Below are 18,943 nucleotides of genomic sequence, written 5' to 3'. Positions count from 1 at the left end.
TTAAGTGTAAATATTACGGTATTATAAAAATTATTGTAAAATTACTTTTTGTAAATACTTAAAACATATTTTCTCGTTTACTTTAAATTATTATTGTATGTAATAATATTGTGATATTTCTCTGTTGGCTTTTGAATAAATCAAATCCTGTAACAGATTATAATGTTTATATTTCTTATTTTAACCTACCACTTTTATTATTATTATTATTATTTTTTTTGCGTAGACTAAAACGCCTATTACTTAGTTAGTGTATACCATTGTTGTACCACATATATACAGTACCACAATTATCCATTGTGAGTACCCTAATTTTGATAATTTACTTGTCTTTGTTAAACCCTTTTTAATAATAAACTCAGGAAAATATACTTTTCCTACAGTTACCTAACAATGTATATGTTCTCTCACTGATTTGAGAAAGCAATGTGGCCAATTTGCTCATCAGTGAGACAATGTTAACATTGTCTCACTCTAATTACTTTGTCTCACTCCAGATTTGCAACGTGAAGGCACAAAATAGTGAGCGCGTAACATGCAGACAAGGTCGTATGCACGCGAAATACGTTGCCAGCACTGGCTGTAAATCAGCTGGTCAGCTGCTGTTGTACTGTTGTACTGTTGTATTTGTCACTTCACATTAAATGTTATATTAAAAGTTCACTTCTGTGTAAAAATATGTTACGTTTCTTCACCAATTTATTTGTTTTATGGCAACTGTAGGAAAAATATAATGTGTAACTCAAGTGCAAAGTACAATTGCTCTTGTAAAACTGTCTGAGAAACGTAATGTAGGATTTCCAGACAGTCCAAGATATTTTTACCAAAATCCAAGCAAACAAAGTACCTACTATAGATATAAGATTCTAAAGCGGTGAAACTATATGATGTATACATAAAATTCATTTAAAGTGGTTTAGTTACCTGTATTTAAGTAATCCAATTCGTTGCTTATGTAGCAACCAGTTTCAACTCCGTGGAGTCATCTTAAGGCTTCCAAGTATATAAGTTGTCACTTCATTTCCAGGTCAATGTGTAACTATATGATATACATATTTAAAAAAAAAAACTAATAAACACTTAACACGAACATTGAACATTGAGCACTGATGTTTAACATTTAAAAAACACACACAAAATTACTGAGAAGGTGAGCGACGTGTACCAGACGGATGTAAAGCCTAGACTCTCACAGTAATCCGGAGGCTAACATCCATCAATATGAAAATTCATTTAAATGTCAGCTATAGGAAGGTAACATTTGTTTAAAACACCATCATCCACTTTGGCTTACACCTAATAATTTCACTAACAACAGTACAGCTCTACAGCTGAAAAGTCAAAACTTACTCTTGGAATGATTGTTTAAGCTGGTGATTAAATTTGTCTGTAGGCCCTATGTACCGTCTGTAAATCTGTAAATGTTAAATATATGTTTCCATAAGTAAGGGTGGTGTACTCATTGGTTTCTGCAATATACTTTTTCAAGGGAAGAGATAAAAATGTGTTAATGCACACTGAGATTATCAATGTCGGCTCAGGAGTGCCAGATTCCCGTGGGCTCAATGTCCCGGACTACCGGCTACAAAAACCTCCTGCTAGGAAACTTCCCTGGAACTGTTTACCACGTTACTTCGGACTAGGCCTTTTGAACTATGCCGCTAGGGCTTTCCTTCTTATTTTCATTCGAAGGCTAAGGCTGATCGAGATCGACCTTCTTTGCCTGAAGTTTGGCCTCGGTGAACTGCTTGACACAGTTCCAGGTTTCCTCTCCCTAGAGCATAGCTCCAGCCCTTTTGTCAGGAATGATGTCGAGACTGATCCTATTCCTAGAGATCAAACAGGTTTGGCCAGAGGCATGCCACTTGTCACAAAAGAAGGTGTACTCTGCAATTCTGGGACAGTACAGTCTGAGCTGGCAGCCTTCCTCATTCTGTGCAAAAAGGTTCGGAAGCAGCCGTGACCTGTTGTACCCTTTTTACCCTGTATCCTATTTTATACACGCAAAAAAATCACACAAATTTAAGCTATTAAATTTGCTCATCAATTATCTTACCCCCAATTACCCAATCAATTTGCCAATAAATTACCCATCAATCATTTGCCCAATAATATACTATGACTATGACTATGACTAATATAAGAACATCATAAGCCCGTTCCCAAAATAACTATAGTATAATTCCCAGCGTTTTCCTGTTCATCAAAATTCTGGTTCAGTTCTTCTTAGTTTTAATTGACCAATGCATGTAAAGAAAACAAACCTCATAAACATATAAGGTATGGTGACAACTATTTGTGCAATTCTCTCAAGCAGGCAAGTCTTACAAAATTTACGTCTTCAGGATTATTTCTGCCTGAATTGCAAAATTTGGCCAAGATTGAGAAAATGTTGGTTGTTTTAGGTTCAAAATCGGGTTCAACCAGAACTGTGGGTTCACCAGATGACATTAGCATCATATATACCTTATATGGTATGGTGAAAACTATTCGTAAAATTATCTCAAAGCAGGGAAGTAAAAAAAAAATACATTTGCTCGTATGGATCCATGCAGGATGATTTCTGCCTGAATTGTCAAATCTGGTAAAGATTGAGAAAAATGTCGATTGGTAGGGGTTCAGCCAGAACTGTTGGGTTAACAGAACAGATTACATTACCAAGCAAATATGTTAATATTAAGACTTGGCTAATGTAACTTGTTTTGTTAATGTACCCATCTTTACTTATGAAACTTGCTATAGATGTTGATAGTTCTGAGACAAACTGATAAGTTAAATTGATATATTTATATCATTATATCATATTTATAAACATTGTTTTAATTTACTGCTTCGTTAAAAACCACAAAACGTAATCGCTCCGTTCAACTGGCTTTCACTGCTATGAAAGCAATCATAGTACTTTATAGCATCTTTTAATGTAATATTTAGAGTTTAAATAGTTCTACTCTTTAGCCAATCTTTTAATGATTGTAATACCAATTATCAAGTTTAGGGCAAACATGTTATTTCCTAGGATTATTAACTATTTGAATCTTTGTATATATTCATTAATATCGAGTCAGGGTTAAATACTAAAATAGTATTCTTACTATTTGAATATTTTCAAACACTGGTAAGTTATTTCTATAATGCAATTACATTGCAACCTTAAACTAAATATATTACGCAATCAACTGCAACTCCCTATTGTTTTTTATAAAACCACAACACGATTTTGCGGAAATGTAGATTATTCCTGATGACATTGGCCCAGAGACGGACTACTATAGCCACAACATATCAGACTGAGCTACAAAAACATTGGCCTGGTCCAGTGTCAGTCTACTGGTACAGGGTCCAGTACTCCCCCTGCTCCAGATATGTCTGCAAGTCTTGTAGTGTGCCTCTGTGTGTTCTTACCTCTGGTCAATCCACATAACTACTTTGTGCAACGGCAAGTTTATCCAGGTAGGTCTTTATGTTGCTTGCTGTTTCATAAATAATACAAACACAGGTTTTCTAAAAAAAAATCTTTAATTGGAAATAAGCTCGAATTATCTTTTTATGGTATGCATTTATAGGCGTATAAGCTACTGATCCTATGATTTATTACTAACACTTTATATTGATGGGCTTATCCATTATAACATGCTACATTAGGGCTATAGGTAGAACGTTTGATATAAATTATGCAATAGAATAAGTTAGTAATGTTTTGGTTATTTATTTTTCTTCTTGAAATAAAAATTTTAATATATAATGCCATAATTTAATATGTTGCCTGCAATAAATAAGTCGTCTAAGACAATTTTTGCAATAAATTATTACCAAAAGTAGTTATCAAAATATATTACGATACTTAAAATAAAAAATAAAAAAATACATAATTTCATTTTTATTGTCTAAAACAGATAGCTTAAAGATGACAACTGCTGTGAAACAGTATTACACTATTTTATACTACAAAACAAGGTCACGAATATATACTGTTTTTTTTTATTTAAAATAATTATAAAAACCAAATGTATTTAAGAGTTTTAAATTTATACTGACTTAATTAAAATATATTTTTTTTTTCATTTATAGGCCTACTTGTCCAAAATGAGGTTTTGCATGGTATATCGTTCCATAACTTCTGATATATAAAATAATAGTATGGTTCCAAATTATATGGACGTTTACATGTGAAACTATTAAATAAACGTCACTAACGTCAGACCGAAGCAATTTAGAATATCTAAAAAATGAAATGCAATACTTTCTAACATTCCTGTATAGCCAGGAAACACGACTACAATGGCTAAAGGTGAAATAAAACAGTTTCTAACGTTCCCAAAGAAGAGAGCGCCCTGTGTTTTGCTGCATGCATTTCTACGAGGCGCGCTGTGACGTAGATCGCCTATACACCCTACGTCCCTCCGGTGGCTGTATCTTACGGTATTGTCGGCATTTTAACCCAGTTGGTCACACAATGTATATGTTATAATTTTATGTTTGAAGTAGTATTTCTTATTCTACAAATAACTTTTATTAATCTCTCGGCGTTTCATATTTATTTATAATCTCATCGTCAAACTTAATTTACAGTGGGTTACACGTTTCAGCCGAGGACCAACATGAACACCCTTATCAAAATCAAATCAAATCAAATCAAATCAAATCATTTATTGCCGTAAAACATACAAAACATACGTATGGCATCGTCATATTTTACAATAAATTTCTATTTACAAAACTGGACACCTTAAATAAGTGATAAATTCGTCAACATCATACACACTTAATTCTATCAAAAGAGATTTCAAATGCACTTTGAATTTCTTATCATCTAAGCATTTTACATTATGTGGCAGCAAATTAAAGATTTTCTTACCTAATTCAAAAGGCGAATTAGGTAGTAGGCGAAGTAATTTCAGTTTGAATCCACGTAAGCTACTGTGGCGCTAGTTTTTTTTTTAGTTTGTTATGAAACTCAAATATGTAGCTTGTTTAATGCATACATTACCATTATAATAATTACTAGTTGTTTCCAGTTAATAATATTAACTACATTTTAATGTCATTTTAATAATTATTTAAATACCATTTTACCTTGTCACTACATAATAAATCAAAAGTCAATACTCAATACTGTTATTACTGTTTTAATAAAGGTTTTAACAGAGTTCAGAATACTGCCTTACAGAACAGTTATTATCTTACTTTTGAAATTTTTAAGGTGAAACTCTTTTCATACGATGTCTTTGCGCAAATAATAACGTCTTGAACCGGATGACCTTGGTTTCGTTGTTCTTTAACCATTATTTTTAGTTAATCAAAAGCGCGGTACGTACAATGCCCCATGCTGGAAGCATGGCAGATAAGACAAACTTTTTCAAGTGTATTTTTTTGATGGTCATGGCAAAAGCAATTTGTAATAAGCTTTTAACGTCAACCATTGGAACTCCATTGCCATTGCCATTACCATTGGTCATTGGAACTGCTGACGTTTGAATTTCAGGATAAAATTTCCTTCTGACGATTCTAAACTTAATTTTAATAATAAAACTCGTTTTCCAGCCGAACTTCCAGTAATCATTTCCAGATTTAATATTTAAGATAATTAACCTCTTTCACCATTAATCTGGTTCCATTAACCAGTCCTTTTTATGGGTTTAAATTTCTTAGTAAAATTACTATTACACCTTTTTGAATATTTTTTGGAACTGCTGACGTTTGAATTTCAGGAGAAAATTTCCTTCTGACGATTCTAAACTTAATTTTAATAATAAAACTCGTTTTCCAGCCGAACTTCCAGTAATCATTTCCAGATTTAATATTTAAGATAATTAACCTCTTTCACCATTAATCTGGTTCCATTAACCAGTCCTTTTTATGGGTTTAAATTTCTTAGTAAAATTACTATTACACCTTTTTTAAAGCATAACTTGTGAGACATAACCACTTGGTGCTAAAGTGTGGATGTAACTGTTCTCCTTCGTGAATCAAAGTATCTACTGAGAAGAAACTCTACTGTCATTATTTAGTTGCTTGGCTATTTTATTATTTAATGTTCATTCTTTGGTGAAATTGTTGCATGATTTTTGTCTTTTTTAAGCATCTTGAGAGAATCCTTCACTGAAGATTTTGTCAATTATATTTTGATATCTTATAATCACAAAACATTGTGAAGGAAGAGGAAGACTTGTCAATGTCTCACAAAGATCATTATGGCCATTCCCTTTTCGTAAAAGATATTCAGCAAATATTGATTCACTTGGATTTGCTCTCATGTTTTTAGCAAGTGAAATATTTTTAAACATTGGCCATAAAGGTTATATAATTAATTATTGAATTTTCTACCATTGCACAGCGACTCGCACCAGAGACTATGATAGCTCATTGCCGGAGATTACCTCCAAAAACCGCTCCACCAAAAGGCTTTTCTTGGTCTTCTCTTCTGGCAATATCTCGCAGTAATAATTCTACAGAAGATAAAGCATACTTATTGTACATAAAAGCTTCATCCCATAATATTATTTTACAAATATTTAGCTTCTTTACTTTTGGTTTTGGATTTTATCCCGAAAACTGAAACTGACATATTTCATTGTATTGGCAATTTAATTCTGTTTTGTACTGTACGCTAAGATCTCCTAAGTCAAAATAGTCTGTTGTGACAGCATCTGTCCGAGCAATATTTAAAAAATAATCAAGCGATCGCATAACATTTCTTTGAATTTCAAAAACCAACATAGGTAACTTTTCAAGCTTTATTATCATACGATCTCCGTGTTAATACTTCGCCGAATCGCAAACACGGAATTGTTTCTTTTAGGTGGCATTTTATGGTAATCAAAATTAAAAATTGGAAAACACAACACATAAAAATATCTATGAAAACATTAACATACACCTTATCTGAAAAAAAAAAATACAATCACATAATGAAATAGATTGATTTTTACTCCCTATGAATGAAACTGCATAAATAAACTATCCCATCTCATAAGTTATCATTGTATTTGAAAGTAAACTGATAGGTAAACAGAAAATGTAAACATTAAAATGACAGTAGGGAAAAAGGCTACTTTTATGAAGACAGATGATTTTTTAAAGCAAACGAATCATATGTTTGATAAAATTAACTAAATATTCACTTATATTTAAAAATAAATGGAAACTTTAAAGTCAAATGGGGCGAAGCACATTGAACTGAACGTGACAAAAATTATTCCATGACTTCTGCAGATAATTCCCTTTAATTTGACACATCAATCATCAAAATCGGTTAATAAATAAAAGAGTTTTGCTGTGCACAAGAAACTCCTTACGGAATTAGAATAATAGATTAAGATATTAGTCTTACCCACTCCAATAAAACTGATTTAACCGAATTAAGCAATTATTAAGTAAAAATTGATCGTGGACGAATTTGATGCAAATTAGCCAATTTTACGTAATAGCTAATGAGAACTGAGGTGAAAGAGAATAGATACAGTGTCTATGTGGTTTTATGAGATTTTGGTCAGAACTCTTTGGTGTTGTAGTGTGGTAGGTTTTTGTGTTCGGTACATATATCGTTAGGCTCTATATATCAACGAGTTGTACAATGGCTTGAATATATTATGTTTGATTTATAAAGGTGCAGAATACTTTTAGCACAACATTTCATGTGATACCTTAAACAAGTTAAAACTAAAATCATTTTTAGACCCAAAATGAGACGGACCCATACTGCTTAGCTTTAATTTCCGGGCCTGTACAACTAAACATAGTGATTTCTCAACTATTTATTAATTGATTTTCTTGAACTTTGTGTTGTATAATAGGAAATTATAGATAAAAACGTGTTTGGATTTTTTCATAAAACCAGCCTCTTTCAGTCAATTAGGTTATATAAATTGAAATAGCCGTAATTTTGAAACAAACAACTTTTTTATGATTGTTTTTTTTTTTAGAAATGGATTATGACATAAAAAAAAAGATTTGGTACAATTACGTACCAAATTTCATAAAGATATCATAATTCTTTGTCGAGATTTAAATTTAAAAGACAACATTACAAAATACTATATATCTTGCTAACGAGACCTTTTTGGGAGAAATGTTATTCTTAGTTTTATTTTTATTAAACCTATTCATAAATCAGTATGTAAATACTTAAGGGACATTCTTCTAAACATGAACACCCAGAATCTTTTTAAAAATTACTCTATGACTACTTATGTTTGCTTCTACAATAAACACCTTTTAAGATGCGGTGTGATTTGACAATCTAAAAGCTAGAAGTCTGTGTGTGAATGGATTCAATATCTGTAAGAATACAGTAACACAATATACGAAATACTATGTTTTACACTTATACATTGTTTGTGGCCAGTAGGATTCCATAGTCGTATCAGGTCATCAGGAAGTTTCTCGAATACACATGAGTAGGTTTACGTAATAAACATTAAATAATGAACAGTTAACCGGGCGATATATATATATATATATATACGATTATAGCTTCTTCCCTTTAATGTCTCAAATGAGAATGGCAATCCTGTGTTAAAAATGTAAAGTTTGTAATCTAAAAAGTCACCGTAAATCTGATGAAGTTGCCACAACAATCACTAACTGGGACACTTTTTACACATCGTGACTCCAGTTTGGATTGGAATTTATCGGAACAGAAGTTAACAAGAGATTTAATAAAAAAATATTGTGTTACACAACCCCTTGCACACACTGGTTCGTCCACATAGTGGTCCAGTGTCCAGCTCAGGCCGCCTGCAGCGATGAATTATTGCCAACAGTTGGTAGGGCGTTGACTGTTATAATTGGGACAGTGTGCAAATCTATAATTATTATTCGCGTTATCACTGAGTAATTTGAATAGCTAAGGAACAGTTAGTAGTAATTTGTACAACAATTTCCTCATAGAGTGAATATTTTTGCAGAGTTCAGGTAAGGTTGTACACGTATTTTAAATGTACTATTGATATGTTTACTTCGTAATTTGTCATATCCTCTAAAGAGGACACCGTAAAATGTTGTATGACTATAGTTAGTAAAATATTAATAAACTATTATAATTCTTATCATAATCTCTTAAACAACATTAATTGACAGCGTGCCAATCTATATACTGTATATTAATAGTTACATACAACGTGTAATCTACCAGATACAATAGAAGGTGAAGGTGTCAACATGCAGTTGTGGCTGCACATGTCATATTCATTAGTCCGGATAGTATACAAATTTGTGTAGGAAGGTTTTGATATTATTCCGTGGAGAAAATTTAAAAAATGGGTAAAACATTACGTACTTTATTTTACACATAAAATTAAAAGTCTTTATTAGTAGAATACAATGAAGCAAATTTAAGCTCAAAAGATCAACTGAGTATAAAATGGCAGCCATTTAAAGATTTTATTAAATCTGCCATTATGAATATTTGAATTTTAATCTTTGTATAGGATTACTTATGAACAGGTTGCTACAGTTATATTATGGTGTGTTTTTTTGAAGTAAAAATTTAATTTGCAAAACCATTCAAGATAAATTTTGATTTTACAATCTTGCTTAAGCCTAAGTAAATAAATTAATTCATTCCGGTATGTTTTTTCGTGATGGCGTTATCAATGTTAATTTTGGTTTGTTGGCTACTCATCACATAAATAAAATTATACACAATTGACAAAAAAATGTGGAGGTATATTTCGAGTAAATAAATAAATTAAATAAATTAACAGTAATTAAAGAGATGAGATAGTGGTGAATCATAAATAAAATTAATTACATTCATATTCGTTTATACAAATTTAAGCCCAATGTTCGTAATGCACTTTTTTATCACGCTAGCAAACCTTTTTTTGCCAATTTTGTGGTGATTTTGTTACTCGCCATTTTGTTGTGATTAATCAGAATCAAATGAGACTTGGAGGGTACTTTTTACCCATTTTATTTACTTTAACTGCAAAGTTTCAAGTTTATAGGGTGTTCGATAGGCTACGCCTGGTATAGCAATTTCTTCGTGAAACTCCCGTATATAATATACCATTGTGGACGACTTTTATTACCTCCAAATCCACCCTCATTCAACATAGCTCTGCTATACGACATTAAATTCACCTTTGGATTACCATTAACATGTTAGTCCTGTAAATGTTTATGACTCAAAGACGACGACCTTATGACGTATTTGTGAATTTATCTACTTTTTCATACATTATTGTATTTAATAAATTAATATACAATCATTCAAAAAAGGAGTTACTGAAAATTCAAGTTTTTATATCAAGTTTTAAAATGAAAAATAAAAAAAAAATGGTGGTTGTATTTGCATGCAATCGCGGTAAACTTCCTATAATCCGTCGCGGCCGTGTAGACATTGTAATCGTCTCCCGATATTGCGACAAAATTCTGACTATTTTCCGCGGTCGTGTAGACATAATTATCGTCTTCCATGATCGAGACAATATATGAACATTATTGCCTACATTCTTAGGCCTATGTCCTACAAATAACTATTTTTCCTAATTTAATTCATCACGTTCATAGCCGAACGCTCACGGAACCCCCCGATCCTCATCCGAATTTCGGGAGTAGGTGGCTACACTTGTCCGATTCGGTCCGGTCCGCCCCGAATGCTTCCGCCAAATGCGGATGAATGCTCCCTGGACGATTGTTCCGCGCCGAACCGGACCGTACCGAACCGAATCGGGTAAGTGTAGCCACCTCCATTTAAAAACATGGGAAGCATTGTTCCGCATTTTGGAGGACCGGACCGAACCGGACCGAATCGGGCAAGTGTAGCCGCTGCTTAAAGAAAACAGACTTCTTTGTATTCGTTTCATCATAAGTATGAGATGTGTCAGTAGACATAATAACTCGTTGTTTCTTTTTGTTAACTTTCGATGGATTCACAGTTGTTTTATTTGTGTTAGAATAGAGTAGATGTAAAACTCATATCCACCTATTTGTATGGAAGTGACAAGCAAAAGAATTTGTCATTGCATAACACAGAATTGTCATGAAGAAAACGTGCAAACAATCATTTGACGATTACTATAATGGCTAGGATGATAACTCGGCCTTGTAGATCTTCTCCACCACAACAGACAACCATAACAAACGTTTCAGATTCATGTTTATAAAACTTTCCGAAACCTTTTATCTCAGATATCTTTAAATTACTGACAAGGTTACTTATATCTATCTATATCTATAAAAGAGGAACTATGTATGTATGTATGTATGTGTGTGTGTATATACGTTATGGACTCTGAAACTGCTAGACAGATTGTAATGAAACTTTCAGGCATTGTTAAGCATCTTTCAAGGATGGTTCGAGTGAAGTTTGGTGCAGATCCGTCAAAAGGGCTCTGCCCTAGAAGGTTTTAAGTGGGCCAATGTCAGACTTTTTGATCTACAATGTTTACAAAAATAAATATAATTTAAAAGCAGATGTTTACTTTCACCAACTGTTTTGTAGGTTTGAATAATCACAACATTCTGTATTAGCATTAGTCATGATTTGAAATAGTGCCTCAGTGTTTCTACAGAGTGCAGCACAGAAAACTATTTTACTTTTTAATAAGTCCAAATGTATTAAACCCCAATCGCAGCACACCTGTGCACCGAACAACGTTTAAATTCTCCAATGTTAAATATGTAAACATAAAAACCTTTATCAAAGTATTATAAACAATAAATGGGATGGCAATGCGTTAATATTTTTATCTTTTGTTCCATACCCACAGTGGACTGATAGGTACGCCTAAAACTTATATTTTATACACCTAATGAAAAAACAAAAAACATTGTTTATGCACTGGCAATTAAGTAAAATACTAAATTTTTATTTTTCGTATACACTTTGTAGCGTACTAGGCCCACATGATCTAGTTTATGTATTAATATATTTTAATGTCTTGACTTGTAAAATTTGTTTAAATGCCAAAAGCAGGTAAAGATAATATCCTCTTGAAAATGATCGAACTAAACTTTTATTATAAAATCTTCATTTTTTTTATAATAACATTCAACTTAAATTCTTGTAAATAAGCTCTGCTCATCAAAATTATATTAAGTGTTAATCTTTTAAAAATTCCTTCTTGATATACTATACTTAAACAAATCTTGACTTTATTTAAATTTTTTTTAGTTGCTTCTTAATCATGAGCCCTAAAAGAAATAAAATTAATTAGAAACTTTGTGATTTGAGATTTGATCAAAATCTGAAAAAGAGAGGACATCTGTTAACATAATCTAAAATAAAACTAACTAAATTTAAAATTTTTAAGAGACTTACCCAAAACGTGGGGGTAACTGACCAAAAGAACAAACAAACTAAACTTTACTTATCAACTGGTTTTGCACAACTGAGGCCGGACAAGAAGGGTGATTAAGTTTTGTCTGACCAAGGTAACCCTGTGATTGGCTGAAGACCATGTGCTTCAAACAATCACTGAGTTACCCTGGCCAATCAAATTGTCGTCTCTTTTCCTTACAGGATCTTGCAAATATTTAAATTTCTGTTTTAACTGACAAAATTGAACTAACATGTTTGAATCTTTCATGACTGAGCAGAGCTAAAAAAAAGGAAAATACTAACTTGAATTTGTTTTTTAAAGAGTGACAAAAAATACCAAATATAAAATGCTACAAATTTCCCTCACTTAACTTTTTTGTTACATAAATAAACAAATTATTTGATCTACAAATGAAATCATTTAGAATCAACAACAAAGGTTACAATAAGAGATAAAAAAAAAAAAAAACAATGCGATAGTGTCTGGTGGTAACGCGCGGTGCGACAGCTAGGAGTGTGACACTATGGTGCAGACGACAGGCAGACCTCTCCGGTACATTCCGTGTAAGACAGGAGCCCTCGTCCCAATTTCATGTCAGTCAGTGTGTCCCTGGTTTGTGTATTGCAAGCAGGGCCTGCGTTGAACTGTCTTTCCACCAATCTCGTACATTACATAAAACAAGTATACAAAATCGTTAAACACTTAAAATATCAATTAACAAATTAGTAACCAGCCTATTAATCATTTGCGACATTGATTTACTCATTATTTTACTTTCAGACAAATTCAAAATCCATTGTGAAAAACTATTTTTGCAAACAATAAAATTCCATATTCCTTTCTCAACCCAAAATGCAAGTCATGTGATCAGTGATTTCACACCTTGACAAGTGAAATGTTTTGTCCAGTCAAGTGTAGTTTTGTGTGTGTGTCAAAGTGTGTTTCAAAATTACAAAATTAAAAATAAAATATAATTACTCCAGTGTTGGAGTGCATGTCAAGTGTTGTCCAGTGAAAGTGGTTTGTTCAGGTTCAAGGTCGTCGTCCTTTGCATCTTGAGTTTGGTGGAATTCTACATAGAAGGTACAAAACCGGTTTTAGCCTACAAGACATTGTTTGACTGTTTAACTCTTCTCCATTTTTAATAATCATTTCAATAATTTTATAAATTCTAAAAACAATGTATTTTTTCCATCTGGCTACTTATTTCAAACTGAAATAAAATAAAATAAAATCTTAACTTATAAAACAACCTGAAATTAAAAAAAATTTTCTTTTACATAAAATAACAGACCTTTGTTTACCCTTTTTTTTACCTGTTACCTGTTATCATTTTACCCTTGTTCAGCTTTTAATTGTGATACATGTACTCTTTTCACAATATTAGGGTCATTCAATTTTTGAACAATACAACTTACATCTGAAATACAAATTAAAATTTTATAGGGTCCTTCAAATCTGAGTGCTGTTTTCCCTTGAAACTTCTTTACTTTATTACTCAGATGATATGTCTTCAAATAAACAATACTGTTTTTCTTGAAAGGATATTTACTATTTTCTTCATTATACTTAAGCAAATTTGTATTTAACTTGTTTCTTGACTTGTTGTTTGAAATAGCTTGATTTAACTTCTCCGCTAAATTTCTTGCATTTACTTTTTCTTCTATTACATCATTTAAACCCCAAACATTTGAAAGTGAACTGTTTATTTTAAAACTGAACATCAATTCATGTGGAGTAAACTTTGTAGCTTCATTACATGCACTATTCAAAGCTAATTGAATTTCACTTAGATTGCAATCCCATTTGTCTTGGCAATTGTGAAAATATATTTGAAAAATAGCCTTTATGTTTCTTAGATAGCGTTCAGAAATGTTACTTCTTGGCACATAGGGTATTATAGTTTTGTGAATAATGCCTTTATTGAATAGAAAGTTTTTTAATTCACTACTAACAAAACATTTAGCATTGTCACTGATAAGCTCTTTGCATAAACCAAAGTTTTTGAAAACAAAGTTTTCTAAAATATTTACAATAGTCTTAGATTTGGCATTTCGCATAGCATACAACCAAACAAATTTTGTGCATTGATCAACTATAATTAACAAATTATTGTTCATTGTTTTGCTTCTAGTTAAGGGACCAAAAACATCTATATACAATCTTTCCATTGGAGCACTTGCATTGCTTGACACTAGGGGACCTTGAAACACCTTTTGTGATGGTTTACCTTTGTTACACAGTTCACAACTTTTGATTCTAGCCTTAACTTCCTCAGATATGTGTGGCATATAAAAATACTCTGTTATCTTTTTGATTGTTTTATATACACCCAAATGACAACCACTAAATGAATCATGGAAATATTTAAATACCATATCAAATAGCTTTTTAGGTAAAAATATTTTCTTAACAGAATTGTCCTTAGTTTGATGCATGAGAACACCTTTATTCAGAGAAAATCTTTCATTGTTTGTACCTTTGTTTACACTATCAATAATTTGACTCACTTCTTTATCTTCATTTTGATAACTTTTAAAATCGCTAAAAGATAATGGAAAGTCTTTGATACTGTTTACAAATAAATTGCATGCATTGTCATCTTTTACTTCACTACTTATCATCTTCTTCTCATACTTATCCTTACATTTATTTACATTATTTACAAAATCATTAGAATCATCTACCTTGTCTTCTTTGGCTTCAAAGTGTCTGGACAAAAAATCAGCTACAGCATTATCCTTACCTTTCACATGCTGGATTTCAAAAGGAAGACTTAAAATTGTTTCTACCCATCTTCCTAATTTACCTAGCTTCCTAAAATTGCCTAAAACCCATGCTAAGGCGCTATTGTCAGTTACTAATGTAAATTTCTTGTGCTCTAAATAATTCCTAAATTTATTTATAGCATTTACAACAGCAAGGGCCTCTTTGTGATAAACTGACAAACACTTTTCAGAGTCAGAAAACTTTTTGGAATAGTAAGCTACTGGATAAGTTTCTCCATTGTTCTCTTGGAGTAAAACCGCTCCTGCAGCTTTATCACTCGCATCACACTGTAGTATGAAAGGCAAATTGTAGTCTGGAATAGCTAACACTGGTGGATTGATAATGGCTTCCTTTAATTTATCAAAACTAGATTGACATTCTTCACTCCAGTAGAACTTTTTATTTTTCTTTCTAAGCTCATTAAGACATGCTGCTAATTTTGAATACTCCGGAATAAACTTAGAAAAGTAAGAAGTCATACCAATAAATCTACTCACACCCTTAACATCTCTAGGAGGTTTTGAGTTTTTGATAGCAATGGTGCGGTCAGGATCTATCGTTACTTGATTTTTACTTATCAAGTACCCGAGAAAACTTATTTGTTTACTAGCAAACACAGCTTTGCTAGGGTTAACTGTTAGGTTATGTAGTTTCAACTTTTCTGTTACTTGTTTTAAATGTGACAAATGCTCTTCTAAATTTTTACTGTAAACTATCAAATCATCAACAAAATTTAAGACAAATTTAAATTTTTCTTCTTTGAAAACTCTATTTAAGTAAGATGACAAAATTCCACTTCCTGAATGTAAGCCAAATGGGAGTCGATTCCATTCATAGGACTCATAATTAGTAGTAAAAGCAGTAATGTGTCTACTATTTTCAGCTATCTTAATTTGGTGAAAACTTTGTGTTAAATCCAAAACTGTAAAATACTCAGAGTCTCTTAAATAGTGGTACAACTCATGGAGATCTCCTATGGGATAGTTTACTTGCTCAATTTTCTTATTTAAAGCATTGTAATTGATTACAAGTCTATATTTATCTGAATTGGGTTTCTTTACAAGAAAACTGGGACTGGCATAACTAGACAAGCTGGGTCTGATAATATTTTGTTTTAACAGGTCATCAACAATATCTTTCATTATCTTATTTTTTGGAGGACTTAAGGGATAACATTTTTGTTTTACAGGCTCAGAATCCTTTAACTTTAGATCAACTTCAAAATCAATGGCTTCTCCTATTTTACTAGTAAACACACTTGGGTTATCTTGAATAAGTTGTCTTATCTCATTACTCGCCTTGTTACAACCTACTACTATATCTTTATTTACATTTGCGCTGATAACTGTGGGATTGTTATTTAAATCAATTTTTGTTTCAGGACTAAATTTAAAATAACAGGTGTCTGAACTTAAATCCAAAACCATGTTAGAATTCTTTATAAAATCTGAACCTAAAATCACCTTCCAAACTAGATTCCTTGCTATTAAACATTCTACATTCCAAGAGAAATTGTGAATCCTAACCTTTATGGAACACTGACCCATGATATCTATGTTGTTATTTATTGCTGACTTACAAGTGACATTAACTCCCCTTATCTCCTTCACTAAATTATTTGACTTTAGCTTCTTGTACATATCTTCATTGATAAGACTAACACTACTTCCTGAATCTAGTAGAACATTTTCAGATAAACGCTTCCCCATATTTACCTTCAATGTAGGTAGCATACATAATTTTGACTTTTGGTTTTTTACTGGTCTTGAATTTTCGTACTTATTTCTTCTACTTAGCTTATTAAATCTTCTTACCTCATTGCAATTTATTCTCCTTTGTATCTGGCTTTTGTTGTAGAATATTCTACTCTTCCTCTGGGGAAAACCTACTTTCCTATTTAGATCTATGATTTTCCCCCACTTACCCCATTTTTTGGAGCAGAAGGTGCTTCGTTGTATCTACTTTGCGGTCCTGGAGGTGGTCCGGAAGGTGGTCCATTGTAATGGATTTGAGTAGCAAAAGGTGGTCCATTGTATCGGTTTTGAGGAGCAAAAGGTGGTACAATGAATCTGTTCTGAGGTGTCGGTCCTGGGTTTACCTGTCTCCTGAAGCAGTTCCTTGCAATGTGTCCCAATCTATTGCAGTTGAAACATTTGACCGGACTACTTATATTATTTACCATCCTACCTTGGGTTGTGTTGTGTACCGGTACCCTCACGGAGCGTCGACAGTCATCCTCGTATGCGACATTCTGAGCATGTATACATAACTTATCTAAGTCATCAAAAGATTTAGGCATACTATAAAATACCAACTTTGATCTGGTTTCAGGGTTCATTCCTATTGTTATTAACTCAACCAATTCTTGTTCTGAATAGGCACAATTTAACAACCTAGCATTTTCCTTGACTTGTAGCATATAGCAATTGAGAGCTTCATTAACCCTTTGAGGTCTGTTTACAAGGTTTCTTTTCAAATTTTCCCTTAAACCTACAGGTACAAAATAGGATAGTAATCCTTGATGAAGCACACTTAAGCTTACCTTGGAACGCTTGAACTCTAGCAATTTTATATGCAGTGGTCCTGTTGAGTATCCTAAGCTTAAGTCTATTACTTGATCATCAGTAAGCTCAGTTTCATCCTTGAGTTTCAAAATGTTACTTATGAAACCTAATAACTTATTTACATCAAGTCCATCACAAACATGAAAATTTCTTAAATGTATTTGGATTGGATTGGGTAGCTTAGCAAAACTACATTTTTGGTCCTCTTGCACATTTAAATTAGATTGTGATACTTTTTCTACACACTTTAACTTTTCTGTAAAAACATTTTCGAGTTCCTCCTCTTCTAAAATACTTTCACTAAGTTTACGCTCTACTGTAGCTTTTTCGTTTGTATCAAAGTTGAGTTTACCAAATGACTCTTTTACTGTCTTTAACTTGTCAATCAAACCCTCTACTTTAGCTTTTTCATCCACGCCTAGCTTAAACTGACTTAAATTATTTACTCTTGATCCATAGTGATTAATTTTAATTTCTGCTCTAATAAAACCATTTATGTCTTTACTCTCTTCAAGATCTTGGATTTTGTTTTCCAAACTTTGCAAACTATTAGTTAAAGTTTGAATTTCGTCAACAACAACTAACCTTTTTGAAAGATTATAAGGGTTAGGCATTACATTAATTTTTATTGCTGCTTTTAATAACTTTCTTAGCTCTGACACACTGTCATTGGAATCAAACTCAATCCCTCTTACTATTAGTTCATATTGAAGTTCTTGTTTGACTAAAAATTCTACTTTTAGAGCCATTTTAAGTTACTTCAATAACACTTTTTAAATTAAATTAAATAATTTATATCTTTCATTTGACACCAAACTTTACAAGAATGAGCAGAGTGGCGCATTTTGTAGCGTACTAGGCCCACATGATCTAGTTTATGTATTAATATATTTTAATGTCTTGACTTGTAAAATTTGTTTAAATGCCAAAAGCAGGTAAAGATAATATCCTCTTGAAAATGATCGAACAAAACTTTTATTATAAAATCTTCATTTTTTTTATAATAACATTCAACTTAAATTCTTGTAAATAAGCTCTGCTCATCAAAATTATATTAAGTGTTAATCTTTTAAAAATTCCTTCTTGATATACTATACTTAAACAAATCTTGACTTTATTTAAATTTTTTTTAGTTGCTTCTTAATCATGAGCCCTAAAAGAAATAAAATTAATTAGAAACTTTGTGATTTGAGATTTGATCAAAATCTGAAAAAGAGAGGACATCTGTTAACATAATCTAAAATAAAACTAACTAAATTTAAAATTTTTAAGAGACTTACCCAAAACGTGGGGGTAACTGACCAAAAGAACAAACAAACTAAACTTTACTTATCAACTGGTTTT

The 18,943-nt window shown here is 32.0% G+C and overlaps 1 protein-coding gene across 1 annotated transcript in view; it reads left to right on the top strand.

Moving 5' to 3' along the window:
• The first annotated feature begins 1,510 nt into the window (after window positions 1-1,510).
• The window catches only part of LOC128999931 (uncharacterized), a 43,690-nt gene continuing 26,257 nt past the window's right edge, over window positions 1,511-18,943 (top strand). The window contains exons 1-2 of the mRNA XM_054426721.1: window positions 1,511-1,945; window positions 3,318-3,450. Of these exons, the coding sequence (XP_054282696.1) occupies window positions 1,511-1,945; window positions 3,318-3,450 (568 nt within the window). The remainder of the gene's footprint in view (window positions 1,946-3,317; window positions 3,451-18,943) is intronic.

This window comes from Macrosteles quadrilineatus, unplaced genomic scaffold, assembly GCF_028750875.1.
Source record: "Macrosteles quadrilineatus isolate MER2022 unplaced genomic scaffold, UCM_ALF_1.0 Scaffold_1__1_contigs__length_201487025, whole genome shotgun sequence".
Lineage (NCBI taxonomy): Eukaryota > Metazoa > Arthropoda > Insecta > Hemiptera > Cicadellidae > Macrosteles > Macrosteles quadrilineatus.
The sequence above is the reverse complement of the archived record's forward strand: the minus strand, read 5'-3'. Positions and strand labels throughout refer to the sequence as shown.